Source organism: Vanacampus margaritifer, chromosome 13 (genome assembly GCF_051991255.1).
Source record: "Vanacampus margaritifer isolate UIUO_Vmar chromosome 13, RoL_Vmar_1.0, whole genome shotgun sequence".
Lineage (NCBI taxonomy): Eukaryota > Metazoa > Chordata > Actinopteri > Syngnathiformes > Syngnathidae > Vanacampus > Vanacampus margaritifer.
Window position 1 is genome coordinate 21522734 of NC_135444.1, and position 18216 is coordinate 21540949.

At 41.8% G+C, this 18216-nt stretch overlaps 3 protein-coding genes across 3 annotated transcripts; 2 read left to right on the forward strand and 1 right to left on the reverse strand.

Moving 5' to 3' along the window:
* Nucleotides 1-13: 13 nt before the first annotated feature.
* Nucleotides 14-8930, reverse strand: anapc4 (anaphase promoting complex subunit 4). Its single transcript, XM_077583606.1, has 28 exons — nt 7903-8930; nt 7685-7800; nt 7494-7599; nt 7281-7413; nt 7105-7179; nt 7015-7041; nt 6884-6928; nt 6710-6794; nt 6485-6592; nt 6177-6347; nt 6031-6095; nt 5911-5953; nt 5009-5085; nt 4837-4937; nt 4712-4763; nt 4566-4621; nt 3468-3514; nt 3334-3390; nt 3206-3262; nt 2448-2541; nt 2265-2362; nt 2111-2172; nt 1975-2013; nt 1248-1349; nt 1034-1111; nt 780-947; nt 554-677; nt 14-329 (listed from the first exon to the last, which is right to left on the reverse strand). Exons 2-28 carry the CDS (start codon nt 7790-7792, stop codon nt 120-122), a joined length of 2388 nt encoding a protein of 795 aa, XP_077439732.1. The 5' UTR covers nt 7793-7800; nt 7903-8930; the 3' UTR covers nt 14-119.
* On the forward strand, nt 8281-17229 carry LOC144062155 (uncharacterized). The gene is made up of 4 exons (XM_077583192.1): nt 8281-8529; nt 8694-9736; nt 15127-15403; nt 16113-17229. Exons 1-4 carry the CDS (start codon nt 8337-8339, stop codon nt 17123-17125), a joined length of 2526 nt encoding a protein of 841 aa, XP_077439318.1. The 5' UTR covers nt 8281-8336; the 3' UTR covers nt 17126-17229.
* Nucleotides 10800-13936, forward strand: LOC144062325 (uncharacterized). The gene is made up of 2 exons (XM_077583607.1): nt 10800-11058; nt 11687-13936. Exons 1-2 carry the CDS (start codon nt 10866-10868, stop codon nt 13072-13074), a joined length of 1581 nt encoding a protein of 526 aa, XP_077439733.1. The 5' UTR covers nt 10800-10865; the 3' UTR covers nt 13075-13936.
* Nucleotides 17230-18216: the final 987 nt, after the last annotated feature.

Here is an 18216-nt window from a genome sequence, read left to right on the forward strand (position 1 = left end):
AAAACTCAAAACACAAATGCACATATATCTGTATTTTAAGACAACAATTGCTGTATTTTTCAATTCATGTAAAAAACAAACACGTAACAAAACCAAGTAAACCAGTAATTTGACTCAATCTACAGTTCAGACGTTTCCTCCGACTCCAAATGCTCTTCATTTTTCCCCGCTTCGTCATTTCTAGCTTCGACACTCTCGTCTCCCTGGCTGGTCATGGTGGCGTCAAGTGTGTCCTGCTCAGCAGTGTCATTCTGCGGCTCGGCGCCCTCATCATCCTCGTCTTCTACGTCCATCTCGAAGACACGGAGGTGCCTCAGATTTTCGCTCAGCTGCAAGGCGGATAGAATGAAAGACAAATCACCAAAGGTGTTTGGGTCGGCTCGTGTGCAGTAACCCCTGAATATTAGTGAAATAGCAAAAAATGCATAGTCACGGTTTTGGCATTCCCAAATTTGCGGATTCATAATCATAATATATTGTAGAAAAAGTAGGTCAATTTGAACCGTGAAACCCCAGTCTGCGGAGTATTACTGTATGCGAGGTTGGCGCTTACCACGCAGGCTACTTCTCGGATGCCGTTGACCGCGACAAACTGAGCCTTCATGCCCTCCAGTTCCCGCCACTGATTTCCCAGTACCAGACTTTGGCAGGGAATGCTGTCGCTCTGCTGGTCCAACCTGAACACGCAAGTAGGAAATATTACATTTGAGCATTGATAATATGGCAACGTCAAACCCGAACCCTTTAACATAGTGGTTGGCATTAAAGGGGCAACACACCTCAAATTGGGCGTCCACTTGAATTCACTCTCACAGTTCAGGGTTGAAGAGAGAGGAACCTGCGCCAGGACGCTGCGGCTGTTGTCCTCTTCTGTTCCCTGAAGGATGACAGTCAACATCTCGTCGCTATAGAAACGAGCATCCAGGCAGCGGTAGACGTCGTGCGGCCTGGAAAAGACCACCAAAAGTATAAATCGAAGAAATGACGGCCATCTCGCTGGGTCCGGGATATCGCCTCTCTCTCGGTCACTCACCGGGGCTCTGCGCTCTCGCCTTCCGAGGCGTCGAAATGGTGGCTCAGGTTGAGAGACGTGACACTGTTGGGGATGTGTCTGCGAAAAAAGACTTTTTGTAAATGCGCTTGGTCTTCACGTGTCGAGCGTCCGCCTACAGCAGCTCCTTGCAAGCTTTTTTTCATGTATGTGTCCGTTTGTCAAATAAACAAATCTTGGGAAATAAAAACGCCACCTGTTTGGGTCGCTTCCTTTGCGTAACAAGTAGAGCCTGTGTGGCAAAACGTGCGGCATGCAGAAAACCACATTGTGCATTTTGGCCTTCTTGTCATTCCACCTGTGGAACACACACACACGCACGCACGCACACACACACAATCACATTGGGAGCTCATGTCTTCATCACATGCCATTGATTGCAGAGGTAAAAATTCTAATATACCAAACACAGATTATTATAACACCTTTTATTCAAATGTAGCCATTTTCAATGTGAGCAAAAGTATTGGAGAAAGTGTACATTAATAAATGTCTATGCACAATATCTGATTTTTTTTCCCCCAAGATAGCATTTATACTATTTAGATGTGTAAAAAGAGAGATTTAATTAAATATGACCAAACACTCATATATATCACAACAATCTTTTAAATTTTGCAATTACTTTTTGATATATAAAATCCAGATGAAACTTAAAGGCTAATAACAAATAAAATGGAAAAATTCTAAATAAAATCCAGCAATGTTGTTGATTGGGTGTGTCACATTTTAAGCCTTATAAAGAGCAAATTTAGGGATTTTGTGTGATTATTAAGACTTTATTTTTAGAAATTTTTGTGTAAAACTTAAAGAATCCGCAGATACCCGGTTTATGGACCCCCCCCCCCCTGAAAAAAATCCCAATTTATAAAACATATATTTTAATTCAAATGTATTGTGAGTAAAACTACTATTTTACTTACAAGGATGGAAGCTCAAAAAGTCGCTGCATGTTTTCAGAGCTAAGGGTTAAAAAAAAAAAAGACAACATTTTAGATATTTAATCATAAATTATATTTGGAATAATGGATCGCTGTCACGTGGCGAGAGAGAGCCTACCGCTGTGGCGCCGAATACAGCGTCAGAAAAGCAGCCTGTTTCACAGACTTCCCAATAACTTCCTGCACAGAAAACCACAAAAGTGTCATTCTCATTTTTTTGTCCCACAAGAAGATGGTCAAGTGAGCAAGAATCCGTCAGTAGTCTGTCTCACCGCAGGTTTCTGCAGACAGAGCTCGATCACATTCTCCATCATCCTTTTGACAAAATGCAAAGACTTTTGGGGAAAAGAAGGAAACAGCAGGGGGCTCGCTGAAGAAAAAAATAATCACAATATGAGCTTTTTGCAAATGGGGAAAACAGAAGAAAGAATGCAAACAATATGTAGAAAAATCACTCTTCAGGTGCGCGCTGTCCTGTAAAAACTTGAGCCACTGGTTGCCCTTGGTACTGGGTGGAGATACGAGGTCCTCGTCCTCATCCTTCAGGTACTACAAATGTCAGGAATCAAGCAAAACTCATTTCCGGGGCAGAAAACACTGACGAATCCTTGTCTTAGGCTATGCAGGGATGTGATTTGACCAAAGTGAAATTATCTGAAAATTTAGCCGGGGGTCTGGGGGCCGCTGGCACCCAGCTAGGTCCAGGTCCAGTTTTCCGTGCTTTTAAGTACTTTCAATGCACTCACATGACAAAGAAATAGACAAAACAACAGCATAAATTTTCAATGTATATTGAACTATCCCATATAAAATGGCAGTTTTAGTCAACTCAAAATCAGTCACATTCAAAAACATTGGACTGTCTTTGCTTTTAAAAACTATCACTGAGAATATCATCATATCTAACTAATGTGATTACTAAGTTAACACATAAATAATGTTGAAGAGTTCAAATTTCATGAACAAATAATTGTATCATGACCAAATGAAAAGTAACTCATATTAGAGCATACCACAAATGTCTTTGTTATAGCAGAAGATGTTATCTGTCGGAGTCATGTGCATACACAATGAACTACTAAAAAATAAAAAAATAAATAAAAAATAAAATCGGATTTTTTTTTTGGGGGGGTGATTAAAAAAAAGCGGAATTCCGCGAATTAGCGGAAAAATCACATCCCTGGCTATGACGTCATCATGCGAAGCCACTTACCTGACCGACCCGCTCGACGTTGAAGTACTTCCCTTTCCGATCAAAGAGCTGCTCGTTCTGTGGGGGAGAACGTAACACTCAAAACTTGGAACATGAATTACCGCAAACATTTTCGTTTGTGCCGCCACCTCGCTGAAATGCTCCGAGAGGAAATCGGCGACAAAGGCAATGTCCTTCTGCGTCATCTGAGGGAGCGCAATTAAAAATAGTATGATATTAAAGACGAGACCGATGAGTCATCAAACTAAAATACGTATCTCACCTTGTTGAGTTCTGGAGGGACATGCTCGTCGCACATTCTTAGCATCGCTGCCGAGAGAAAGAATAACTTCAGTGTTAAAAAAAAATAATAATACAGATCTCCAGAGAGATTCATTGTTCTTCTCAGAGGATAAAGAAAATGCACCTGTGAATGTTGTTATATGTCTGCATGTGCGCCACTGTTTGTTTTCAAATACCTGTTGCTAAACGGTTACTAACACTACGTAGATGCCACTTGCTAGCCTGTCTATGGCATTTCCCATTATGTGTTAGCATTAAGCCCTTTGTTTTACGTTTAGTTTGATTGTAAACTTCAACCATGAGGCAATAAACAGCTTGAAGCCTCTTTTTTGATGACTTGTTCACTATCTGCAGGGATGTGATTTGACCAAAGTGAAATTATCTGAAAATTTAGCCGGGGGTCTGGGGGCCGCTGGCACCCAGCTATGTCCAGGGCAGTGCCCTGGTGGGGGGACAAGGGGGGCTTCTTCCCCCCCGGAGCTCATGGGTTTTCTGTGTTTTTAAGTACTTTCAATGCACTCACATGACAAAGAAATAGACAAAACAACAGCATCAATTTTCAATGTATATTGAACTATCCCATATAAAATGTCAGTTTTAGTCAACTCAAAATCAGTCACATTCAAAAACATTGGACTGCCTTTGCTTTTAAAAACTATCACTGAGAATATCATCATATCTAACTAATGTGATTACTAAGTTAACACATAAATAATGTTGAGGGGTTCAAATTTCATGAACAAATAATTGTATCATGACCAAATGAAAAGTAACTCATATTAGAGCATACCACAAATGTCTTTGTTATAGCAGAAGATGTTATCTGTCGGAGTCATGTGCATACACAATGAACTACAAAAAAAAAAAAAAAAAAAAAAAAAAAAAAAAACGATTTTTTTTTTGGGGGGGGGAGATAAAAAAAAGCGGAATTCCGCGAATTAGCGGAAAAATCACATCCCTGTATCTGACAATAAAAAAAAATAAACATCTCGAAAAAGGCACCACTATACTTCAAAGACCTCCTCGGAGGGAATGTTGGATACAAAAAATACAAATAAAAATACAAAAATCTACATACCCACATACAGCCAACGGAAAAAGGCTTTAAAGTTCTTCATGCTCTTGTCGATCACCCTGCATGTCAAAAATCGATCATCGAAAGTGTTGATGCTTCAAATGAGAGTTTCAAAACTAGATTATTAGGAAAACACCCAAGGAACTTACTGCAGGAGTTCGCTGGTTTTTAAGGAAAAGGAGCCCACGGCCGTGATGGCACCTGGAAGCAAAAAAATTGAAACTGTGTGAAACAAACATTTGCGCTCATTTGCTGCGTGAATGTGGCATGCCACCTTCTATGGCGGCCGAATCCAGGCCGAGGGGTTCGAACTTCTTCTTCCACAGGGACATGCCTTTCACCTCGCTCAGGTGGTAGAGCAGCGCCTCGGAGCCGCTGCCAGAGAAGCAAGCGAGGGAGGGGTTTGCTGGATGCTGTGAAATCGGAAAAGGTGGGGGCACTCCTACCTTTGTAGGTGGCTGATCACCAGCTTCTGGATGCTGGAGTAAGATGACTCGATGGTTTGGCCGAGCTTTTTCAGGCCCTGCAGTGGAAAGGGGAGGGGCAAACTTGTCTACTCATGTAACAGGATGCACAAAAAAAATGTCAAGATGTACTTTGGTGCCAGAAAATTTGACAAAAACATTATATGGATCGAGCACAAAAAAAAAAAAAAGTTTAATGAGCAGGATGTTGTTGTTTTTGCAGCTTCTCCTAGTAGATCTTTTTTTGTCCTACCTTTTTGCCGACCCCAAAATTTAAATCATCTAGCAAAAATTTGACAAAAAAAAACTTGACAATTCAGCAATAGGATTGTAACAGACTATAGCATTATCTGATTTAAAATTTTAATCATTAACGGCAGAAAATTACAATTATGTGGCGAGAGAAATTGACTACAGGACAGATATTCAATGAAAGAAAATCTGACAAAAAAAAATTAATAAATCTCATAAAAAGTGACAATAATATTACTAAGAGAAAAAAAAAAGATACTCATACTCTTGTACAGATTTGAGTCTGGCAAAACGCAAAAAAAAAAAAAAAACATGACAAAAATAGAAGGAAAAAAATCTTACAGAATCTGGACAACATCTGTTTTAAAATCTGATTTAATAATCTGATTTAAAAAAAATACAAATGTGTGAGTGATTTTGGCATGTTCGGATTTATGGACAACTTCAGACAAAAAAATAAAAATACGGATCAAAACTGATTTATAGCATGCCATGTCTCCTGATACAGCAACATGTTTAAAAAAAAAAGAAACAAAAAAAAAGAAACAGCAACCAATGGCACCAAAGCAGCACTTTTCCTGCATTATAGGTAACCTACTTTTTCCCGCCCATAGGACCTCTCTTGCACTCACCTTGACAGTCAGCTGGTTCATGAGAAGAGCCTGCAATTCAGGACTGGAAAGTAAAAGTAACATGTCAGCATTCTACCTAACACTTGAGTGCACTACAAGAAGGAACTTAAGTATCATCACCTCGACTGTCCCCAGAGAAGAAGCTCCAGGAACTCGTCTTGTACCTGCGTGCTTGTGTTCTTTTCCTAGAGTTAAAAACAAACATAACAGGAGTTGTTTCCGTGGAATAACGAAAAAGGGGGGGTGGGGACTCAGCCTGAGCCGACCTGCACAAACTTGGTCAGTCGGAGGTCCATCTGCATGAGGATTTCCTCCCAGGCTTCGCACATGCACGTGAGCGACAGGTGCAGGTACTGCAGCAGCGTGGAGATGTGCGTGAACTTGCGCGCCATCCTGGTGAGCTCGGGAAGGCAGTCGGACAGCAGGCCCGTGTCCAGCTAATCAATTGTGATCATCGTCAAGAATTATTCGCCCAAAACAATTTTCAATGCAACATGAAACTTTAAAACTAACTTAAAAAACAAAAAATCCAATTCACCCATGAATTACAAATGCCACCTGAAAACGGTCTCACCTGAACAAAGCAAATCTCCGCCTGGTCCTCTGCAGACTTCACCTCGGTGATGACGGCCAGAGACTTGAGGTCACTGGCCAGACTTAACGTGCGGCAGCTTCCCGAAACCTGCAAATCAAAGATGATGGTTGAAACAGATTTTCTCGTTATAAAAATCTCATAATAATAAATGGGTCATCTTCAAAGAATTAAGAGTTGAAGTTCATTCCAGCACAAACGTCTTACTCCGGCTAATGTTGCAATCTTGTACATCCCGTAGGCGTAAAGTTCTACGTGGCCGGCGTGTCCTCCGAGGACGAGTATGTTCAGCCTACATTGAGGCAAAAGAGGCTTTAAAACCGACAACAAAACAACAACAGCACTACGCTTTGTTGTTGGAACATAAACACATAGAGTTACCGGACTTCTCCAAGGAGGTTCATGATCTCGTCAGACTTCTCCTCACTGCAGAAAAAACACATTCATAATAACATGACTGCATATGAATATTTCAATTAGGCTTTAAAAACAAGTGTCAAAAATGGGTTTACCTGAAGAGCTTTGATGTTGTGCTGTAGCTGGAGGACAAAAAAAGAGACGTTACTGAACCTGAGGAGATGTTTGTAATCAGTTTGTCTTACCTCTTGGGGAGGGAGGCTAATTTGGGCAGAAACAGCTTGGATTCATCCTCTGACTGATAAAAGGATCCGAGTGCACTGGAGCACATTGACAAGAACACAAAACGTTAATATGGTCTAATTCTTGAATGTTTCTAAATGTACTCTCCTTTGGATACCCTCAAGGCAAAGCTGCCTACCTGCTTTCCTCCGTCACCTCCATCCAGTGCATGCAGCTGACGGGGTTCTGCATGTGGAACACATGCAGGATCTCCGCTTTCTCCACACCGCACAACACCACCTGATTCGTGTCTCCAAGGCTGAACGCCAGAACTGACCGATCAGGAGAAGGGGAGAAGGAGAGAAGCAGGAATTCAACATGTTCACTGTAAATTGACACAAGCGTTGCTCACTTTTCCCGTCAGGTCTCCAGGCAAGCGCGGTGATCTCCTTCCCGATGTGCTCGCTGGGGGACAAGCTCCAAACCCGCTGGAAATTGGTCAAGCGGTGCAGCAGCAACTGCAATAAAATAAAATAACGATAAATAAAGAGAGAGGGGTGCAAAACGGTATAACACATCCATACAGCTAATTCTTAAGCGTACCTCTCCAGTCGTGCTGGCCAGAGCGATGAGATCTCTTTTGGGGGACCATGCCATACACAGCACGGGATTGGGAAGCTGCTTCTTTCCGACTTGCCGGAAGGCAGGCATCGTTTGTGCTACATGATGCAAAACAATACAAGAAAAGCATTACATGATTACTTCTCTTATATTAGTTGTTAGACTAAAGCCGGTTATTATGCTGATATCTTGGATCTTACCTTTATTGTCCTCCAACGTTACGCACAGAGTAAGTTTTGATTGACGAACTTATATGAGAGAAGAAACGTCGATTTTAGTTTTCTGTTATTAACGCAACTCGCTTATTTTTGCTGCTCCGCGGGCAGCGCCATGTTCTTTACCCTTTGACCAATCATCGTACGGCAACGGTGAGCGGGAAGGGACTTGTTTGCTCATGAGGAAAAACGCAAAATTTTGGATGGTATTGGTTTAAAGTTAGAAGCCGTTAACTAAATATTTCAGTAACTAAAATCCAAAACATAGTCTTTTTTTACACAGATCTATGGTATTTGACGATATGGATAAGGCTATTATAGGAACTTGGATTAAGTATCGTGTGTGACGTCATATTTGTGCGACACGTGACTACCACTCACAGAGAAAAACAAGGTAGCTGGTTACTACGACGTTAAAAATGTGTAAAGTCCGAATGTTGAGAACGTTGGTGAAGCAGCGACTAAACGTGGCTGTCGAAGAGATATTTGAACTATTTGAAAGGACGATAGCGGAGTACGAGGAGGAACTGTGTCGAAGCAAAGAGGAGAACGAGCGACAACGCGAACTACTGGACGCTGTTTACAAGTCTCGGGTTGGACTTCATGGAGCAGGTTTGTTTACTATCAAAAGCTCATTTTCACACGCAAAATAAAGCAACTGGTTGCTAACATTAGCTGTTTCTTCATCATTGAACAATGATTGCTTTGACAAATTAGACCCAACACTTATTGTTAAGATTCCTATACACTATTTGTGCTTATGTCTGTGCCTGTAGACATCCAGCAGGTGTTGGTGGAGAGTCAAGACGGGGTTCCTTTTGACCATACGCAGCAAGAAAGGGGCTCCAATGTGCATGTTAAAGAAGAAGAGGAAGATGTGCGGCTCAGACTGGATGGGGAGGCTGAGATCACCGCAGTCACATTGACTGAGGTCCCTGTGAAGAGTGAAGATGATGACGCTCCATCCTCACTGCTTCATCACAGAGAGGAGAACACAAGCAGCAGCTCAAGTAGACACTGTGGAGAATCACAACCACACAACTCAGCTTTGGATGACACAATGTCACACTCTTCTGACACTGACCTTGGCGATGACACCAAAAAGACTTATAAGAGCTCTCCCGGTAATGTCAGTCCGTTTATCTGCTCCGAATGCGGCAAAACGTTTGTCCAAAAATTCACTTTGAACAGACACATGAGGATCCACACAGGGGAAAAACCTTTCAGCTGCACTGTTTGCGCTCGGAGCTTCTCGAGGAAGTCGGAAATGACCACTCACGCGTTATCGCACACGGGAGAGAAGCCTTTCAAGTGCGCCGTGTGCGACAAAACATTTTCCGTAAAGAAATACATGATGGCACACATGAGGACGCACTCCAGAGAGAAACCTTTCACCTGCGCGATTTGCGCAAAAGATTTCTCTACAAAAGCGCATTTGAAGATACACACCAGGACACACACTGGGGAAAAGCCTTTCAGCTGCGAAGTTTGCGACAGAAACTTCACGAGGAAGTCGGAAATGATAACGCACATGGCGACGCACACGGGCGAGAAGCCATTCGACTGTTCCATCTGCGCCAAAAGTTTCTCGGCCAGGAAATATTTGATGATGCACATGAAAAGACACACAGCGGGGAAACCTTTTACTTGCGCCATATGCGCTAAAAACTTCTCCAGTAAAGCATATGTTATGATACACATGAGGACGCACACGGGGGAAAGACTGTTCAGCTGTGACACTTGTGATAAAACATTTACATTTAGGACCCAGGTCAACAACCATGTGTGTAATGGGGAGAAAAATAGCAAGAATAACAATGCAGGACTTTAAATGCTCGAGTCCATATCTTGGTGTGTCACTCTGTGATCACAATACATGTACTGAATATCACAATCACATAAGTAAGTTCTGTTGTATAATATATCATATTTCACTGTTAGTATAGTCACATACAACGCATGTCAATAAAGTCATATCGTAACTACTTACAACAAGTAGGGCTGAATGATTTTGGAAAAATAATCTTAATTGTTTTGTTTTTTTGTCCTCAATATTGCAAATTAATTTGCAATAATTTTTTCAACGTCCTTTTCCCATGTATTTTTTTAACCCAAGCAATACATTAGTCTGTATTAAAATATAATTATTATTATTATAATTATTGTCAAATGAACAATGAATTAATAAAAGACAATTTATGTACTGTACTCCAATTAGAGTTGTTGCTTAGAGTTGTTGGTAAACATTTTGACTTGCAGTAGATTACAACAATAATGCAATCACTTAAACTTTTCAAAAAAACAACAACACCGTATTGCATCCACAATACAGTGATTTTTTTTTTTTTTTAAATCACTGTATTGTGGATTAACTAGAGCCAAGTGTGCGTAAGAGATGCAATGCAGCACGAGTGTTTTTAGAACCTTTTGTTGGAACAGCGACACGAGAAGATGGACTGCACATGCTGACGTTCAACAATCTGTCTAATATATTTAATTCATGTCAGTATTTCTGTGACCAGTCAGAAAAGCGAATTAAATTGTACGTTAGAGCCAAGAAAGTCCTTGCCGCTGCCGCCAGGTGGCAGTACTGAACTACATTGGCGCAGAGAAACCTTAGATGGTTGAGGACATGCCGACGTGGCCGCCATCTTTAACCGGGAGACTGATTTCGACACGGTTTGGTTAACATCAGCTAGGCTATGCAGTTATGATACCAGGTGGGTAACTTAGAACTGACGCTTTCGTAAAGTTACGTCACCACCTTAAAAAATCGAATTCGTCGTAAACTGAGGAGACCCTTTTTGATGCTATTATGAGCTACCAGACGATGGCAGCATTGTAGCACAGAAACCCTTACCTTGCTACCTCCACCACCGAAGAAAAAATAACCGGAAGATAGCAACACGTCGCTATGCGCAGGGCTAGCGTTCCTGTAGAAAACAAAAATGTGTAAAGTGCAAATGTTACGAGAGTTGGTGAAGCAGCGACTAAACGAGGCTGCGGAAAAGATATTCGACCTGTTTGAAAAGACGATCGCGGAGTACGAGGAGGAACTTTGTCGCTCGAAAGAGGAGAACGAGCGGCAACGCGAACTATTGGACGCTGTTTTCACGCCTCAATCTGCGCTAGACAAATCAGGTTTGTTTAATTTTTGCATTTTTCGTGCTCTCGTTATATTTCTATTTGATCATTTAACACAATGGCAGCGATTTCTCATTGTTTGCGTAGGTGGGCAGCGGAGCGAGCCGAAGTCGAGTACTTACGCTCTAATTGTATGTTGCATTAATTTAACAAACATGTAATTTACTCTCACTTCCCCAAACTAGTCCTTACTGACATTAAAATGATGTAACGCGAATAGAAAAAAATAAATACAAAAATCATTATTTTCCACCTCTTTAACTTGTCAACAGTACACGTTGTGACTCACAGTTGACTCGACGGACCAAGTCAATGTGACTGATCGAGTGAAAATCTCATTCTATTAAACACAGGTTTTATCATGGGACTACTTCATGCCTTTTGTTCTTTTACGGCCAAAGGTTCGCTTGTATCTATGGCAGGGGCATATAGACACAGAACAATTAAATGCTCATCCAGAAGATACAGATTACAAATGCCCAAATAAAAAAAAAATTCAAGTTAAGAGAAGTTGCTTTTTTTTCTTTTCCGTTTTGTTTTGTTTTTGCTTTGTCTCGTTATCGTCTCAAATCTCGATACTGACACCTAGTATCGGCTTGATACTCACAATCTTTCTATTCTGTAGACACACAACATCCGGAAGAGGTTCCCCTTGAGCCACAGCTGGGGTGGAGCTCCCGTGTGGAGCAGGAGGAGCCAGCAGAGCCCCCCCACATTAAAGAAGAAGAGGAGGACGTGTGGAGCAATCAGGATGGCGAGCAGCTTCCAAGCCCAAAGGAGGCAGATGTCAGCAGTTTACCGTTGGCTGATCGTCCTATGAAACATGAAGACAATGAAAACGGAGCTCACTCCTCCCAGCTTCACCACAGTCAAAGTGAAGGGAACAGATTCTCTGGCAGAAGAAAACAAGCACACGCTCCACTGTCCGATATGGACGATCATGACGTCACGTCATCCGAGACAGATCGCAGCGACGACGCCAAAGAACGTCCAAAGCGCTCTATTGATGGCAAAGGCGACGGCGCGCATCACGCCAACGACCGATTCTTCAACTGCTCCGAATGCGGCAAGACGTTCAGCCGGAAGGGAACTTTGAACCGACACATGAGGACGCACACCGGAGAGAAACCTTTCGCTTGCTCGTTTTGCTCTAAAATCTTTTCTCTAAAGCATCACAGGGACCGTCACATGCGAATACACACCGGGGAGAAACCCTTTTCCTGTTTATTTTGCCCTAAAAGATTCCGAGACAGGTCCAAAATGATGACGCACATGAGAACGCACGCTCCTGAGCTGCCGATTTCCTCCAGTCCACCCGCAACAACAGAAGCTGACAAAAAACACTTCCAAGCTCCTCACTCACTTTCAGACAACATAGCTCCACTATCAGACCTGGACGACGCCATGTCACACTCTTCCGGGAGCGAGCACGGTGTCGGTGACGACGGCGAAGAAACTAACAAGAACCCCAAAAAGTACATGTGTTCCGAATGCGGCAAAATGTTCGGCCGCATGGGAAGTTTGAACCGACACATGACGACGCACACCGGAGAGAAACCTTTCCCTTGCTCAACTTGCGCGAAAAGCTTCACTTCTAAGGAACACATGAAAAGACACATGATGATCCACACGGGTGAGACACCCTTCCCCTGCGCCGTGTGCGCAAAAAGATTTCGAGATAAGTGCGAAATGATACTGCACATGAGAACGCACACGGGTGAGAAACCCTTCATGTGCTCGGTTTGTCGCAAGTGTTTCTCTCGGAAGGACGATATGGTGTTACACATGAGAATGCACACGGGCGGACATTTCACCTGCTCTGTTTGCCATAAAAGATTCTCCAGTAAAAAGTATGTGATGATACACATGAGGACACACACAGGGGAGAAGCCGTTCGGTTGCGACGCGTGCGACAAGAGGTTCACGTATAAGTACCAGGTAACCAGACACAAGTGCGTGAGTTCAGACGCATCGGAAGCGACGTCACAATCAATTTTGTTGACCGACGATTAGCTGGGATGATGTACAACGCTCACATGGACAAACTTTCCTTGTAGATTCAAAGCAGTTATGATGTTCATAATTATATACAATTCCTTGGGAATGCACCTATACCACTTGTTTTTGTCCAATTACTTACGTATTGATACTGGCAATCATGATGAAAAGTTTCTTGTTTTGTTTTTTTTAAGCAAATTTTGTATATATATTTTAAAAAAAAAACATGGCATAAGTTATTTTCATAGCACTTTTTAGAATAGCAACTTGTCATTGCTGATATTTTTAACATCCGACAGCATGTTAAGCTAACAATCTGGCCACATGGTCTCAATCTGACCACTAGGGGGAACTAAAGAGTACATAAGAGACAAAAAAGACCGGGAAGTCTGGTGGGTATAAACTGTGGACTTACATAAGACTAGACTGTCATTAGGACCCTGCGGCTTGAGCCAAAGGGCAGCCATCTTACTTTGCCACGTTTACTGACCGTTTCCGTTATCTTTTTCACTGATTTTTTTAATTTATTTTTTTAGCAGTGTCTGTTTTACACTAGCATCCCTGGGGGGTACTATATAAATCCTTCTTGAGAATACTACAAGTTATCTGCCTAAGGAGAGTACAATTTGCAGTTGGCTTAATCTGTTGTTACGTGTGTCTATCTTCAACAAGGTCCTCCTATCCATGAGGATATGAAGTGGTATCGGTGTGTAGTAGCTGCATGTTTACAAATACTGTATTGATATACAGTATCTGTACCGATACTGGTATTGCTATCCCATCGGTGCATCCCCGCGATTCCTTCAACCGTGATTGTACTTAATGAATATCATAATTTCTCATGTTATGGTTTTAAATTAAAAATACAAATGTGAAACTGTGTGTCTATGTAATACTTTAATATGTGTGTCACTTTTTGTGAAAGGTGTTAACATAAGTTAGTAAGTATGTTTTGTAGCACTTTTCACAGAGTGTATGAAATAAAGAATCACAACATTCTACAGTAAATACAAGAAAAACACACCAAAATGAGAAATAGCGTTTGACATTTTCCCATACTTTAAAAATGTGATAATGCATTCGATTTATATAGCGCTTTTTGGACACTCAAAGACGCTTTACAGTGGTTGCATTATTCATGCGTTCACACATTCACACTCTGGTGGCGGTAAACTACTTAAGTAGCCACAGCAGATCCCTGGTAAAGCTTTTGGTGGAGCATGTGAAGCAGGATGTGGTTTCACACAATTCCAGAGATTTACAGAAGACTTGTGCGAAGACCGTGTGAGACGCCACCCACACCAGGAGACAGAAAAGTACTGTGAAACTTAATTAGAAGTAAATACTTTGTAGTAAGGAGTAGAAAGCACAGGTATCTGCTTTCAAATGAAGGGAGTAAAAGTAATCCGTAAAATCAACCCTCCATAAAAGCAGGCCTGAGAAATCTACTTAAGTAAAGTAATGCAGTACAGTATGTACTTTACTTCCCATGCCAGGAACCTTCCTGCTCTTCGTTGAGCAGCCAACTTGCTTCCTATCCAGTGGAAGTGGAACAGCCAAAGGGGCGATATGGGGGTGTCGCTGATGACGACACCAAGGTGTGAAGTTTCACATGTACGCCCACTTCTCCCACCCGGTTGGGTTGAAAGCATTTATTGCTGTCAGTCGGAGGAGGCCGGAACACTTTCACGTTGGAGGTTTTTGAAAGGGGGTCCAGGGAAGCCAATTAAACATAAATACCATGTGCGTGCCCCTAAATGCCATACGAATTAAAGGCTTGCCTATTTTAAAAATTGTTATCTTCACAAGAACAAAGATAGATTTTGTCAAGGTAAAAGGCACAATGTTTCGAGAATAGCCATTTTTCTATAATGAAGTCATAATATATGATATTTGTCAAAGTTCAAGTAGGGACACACGTATTTTTTTTTTTTTTAGTAAATACAAACATATATATTTAAAATTAAAACAAATGACTAATAAAGCCAACCTAACTTTGCCACCTAGCATGGTGACGTCAGAGTGAAGGGGCGGGATCGTAGACGCAAGCAGGAAGTATCCTGAACAACACCGCCCCCTTTCATATCTAACTTGCTGAAGTTTAGCAGAGACGTAGTGTGGTCGTGTGAAAAACGTGCAGGAAATATGTGCAAGATGAGAATCCTGAGAGCGTTGGTGAAGCAACGACTCAACTTGGCCGCGGAGGAGATATTCGGACTGTTTGAGAGAACCATAGCGGAGTACGAGGTGGAACTTTGTCGAACCAGAGAGGAGAATGAACATCAACGTTTGCTGCTGGGAGCCGTTGCATCCACTTTGCATCAAGTGGGGCGACGCGCTGAAGGTTTGTTCTTTTTAAAAAAAATTATATATATTATTATTATTTATTTATTTATTTTAATGAATAACTTCAGCCACCTTAACATTTCCACAGTAAGGACTCTTGCTGAAATTGCTTGGGGGGGGAGTTGTTTTCTATTTATTATTTTTTTATTTGTTTTTATTTTATGCTGCTTTTTAATGTGTTGGTTTTATTGTGTGTTTTATCCTGTACCCATTATAGCACTTTGAGATTTGATTTCAAATGTAAAGTGCTTTACAAATAATAATAATAATAATATTGCCACCCTTGTTCGTCTTCTCACGTAAACTAATAGAAATAGGAAGTATAGTGTAATGTAAACTGTAAAGTATTAGTAAGTGTAAAGCATCATAGTAAAAAGAATGTGAGTGTATTTAAGTGTGAACTCGAACCACTGGAAAAGTTCGATCTTCCACCATAACTGAGGCACTGTGGTTTAACACTGGAACGTGGGCACTGCAGTACAATTAAAATATTTTTATTTAATTCGTCGATAGTGGAATTAGACCAAAATAGTGGGACCTTCAACTTTGAACATGCGATGTATTGCATATCTGGAGCCTCAAAATGTTTATTGTTAAGAACAGTTCACATTCCCACACATTTATTTATACATCAAGTAGAAGATGTGTTTTGTTGTTGTTAATGTTCACGTCCTTCATTTCTGTTTGCTTTCTTTATGTCACGCCAGACGTCCAGCATGAGTTGGTGGAAACCACGAACGAGGTTCCCTCAAAGCATCAGGAATGCAGCTCTAAGGTGAAACAGGAAGAGCCAGCAGAGCTCCCCTGCATTAAAGAAGAGGATGTGTGGAGCACTCAGGGTGGGGAGGCTGATATCACCACGTTCACAGTGAGCAGTGAAAATGCCGAAGCTCGGTCGTCACAGCTTCACGAGGTCAACCAAGTGGCAGCAGGCAGCAGCTCCTCCAGTCAACACACGTCAAGCGTCCACTTCGGCTGCTCCGAATGCGGCAAAACGTTCAGCCAGAAGGGCAATCTGATCATCCACATGAGGACGCACAGCGGAGAGAAACCTTTCGCGTGTTCCTACTGCGACCGAAGATTCTACACAAAGCATCACGTGAAGAGACACACCACCATTCACACGGGCGAGAAGCCCTTTTCCTGTTCGTTCTGCGGCAAACGATTCCGGGATAAGTTTGAGATGATAAAACACACGAGAACGCACACAGGCGAGAAGCCATTCATCTGCTCGGTTTGCGCTAAAGGCTTCTCTCGGAGATCGTCACTACGGTTACACGTGCAACAACACTCCGAGGAGGATCGCCTGACGCAAAACGTCACCTCAGAAGCCGATGGAGGAAAGGATTCGGACCACGGGCTGTTGCACTCTTCCAAAACTGATCACAGTGTCTCCACTAAAAATGATTCTAACAGTGATTTGATATACATCATCAACAACAATCAACTGAATTGCCCTATATGTGGGAAAACATTTGGCCAGAAGTGTAGCTTGATAAGACATATGAGAATACACACGGGGGAGAAACCCTTCTCCTGTTCGGTTTGCGGCAAAAGCTTCCGGGACAGGTTCGAAATGCTGAAGCACATGAGAACGCACACTGGTGAGACGCCGTTTGATTGCGGCTTGTGTAAGAAGAGATTTAATTTTAAGGTGCAAGTCAAGAGACACAAGTGTACTGGAGCCAGTGACAATGCAGGAGGGATTGGGACTTTCTGACAAGCTCTGATAGTTTGATTAGGTTCGTTCACACTTTTCTAACTTGTATGGACCTTTTCATGATGGAATAAAATGAAATAAAAATTATTGTTGTTGCACAAGTACAGAGCTATGACATTCATGTTACTTCAACGCTTCCCAAAGACATAAAAAAGAACGGCCACAATAACCGCTGGTTTGGCAACAGACCGTCAATAATTTCAGTCATCCTTGAGTCTTTCACTTGAGCTCTCAATGGCCAAATTGGTGATCAATTCTTAGAGACGAGCCACCAACTTTTCCACCTTGGTTTCCAATATTAGAACAGTGTCTCAGAAGTCTCATCAAACTGCCATTGAGTTCACTCGTCGCCTGAGTCGGAGTGTTGACCTCACGCCAAATGATGACGTCATAGTAGGGCTGGGCGATTATGGAAATGTTTTAATCACGCCTATTTTAATTCATATTAAAATATCGATTAAAAAACATGATTACTCATTGCTTCAAAACTTCACATTTATTTTACTACCAAAACTCAACTTTAACTGCAAAATTACAGAAGCGTATTTCATTCATTTGAGATGAGCAGTCCTCATGTATGTACTTCTCTATACATGTATACTTCTGTGAAGACTTCTGGGAAGTCTTCTACTTATTGCTGCACTTCTTATTTAATTTTAATTTTATCTCTTTCTATTCTGTATTTTTTTTTTGTTTACTGTAAACTGCAGCTGGACGGAGTCCAGGAAAAAGTTCCCCACGGGGAAAATAAAAGTATATCGTATCGTATGTTTTTTTTGTTCGAGTATTTTTTGTGTGCAATTATTGCAAAGCAATAGGTGGCGGTAGTGAGCTATTAAGTCAGAACCGCCGTCTAACTCAAAGAGGAAAAAGACGAGGAGGAAGAGAAAGCAGTACACTATGAGTTTTGTTTTGTATTATTTAGTGGACAGTGGGACGGGGTTGGTATACTTGGGGCCGTTGGAGAGGGGGATAAGATCAGTGTGTGAAGGAAGCATTTTAAAATTTAAATTAAAATAAAAATGGGGGCGGGGGTGGGCGACTAAGCTGATTTGTAGAAGTGGAGACGTGAGTACTATTGCCACACACAC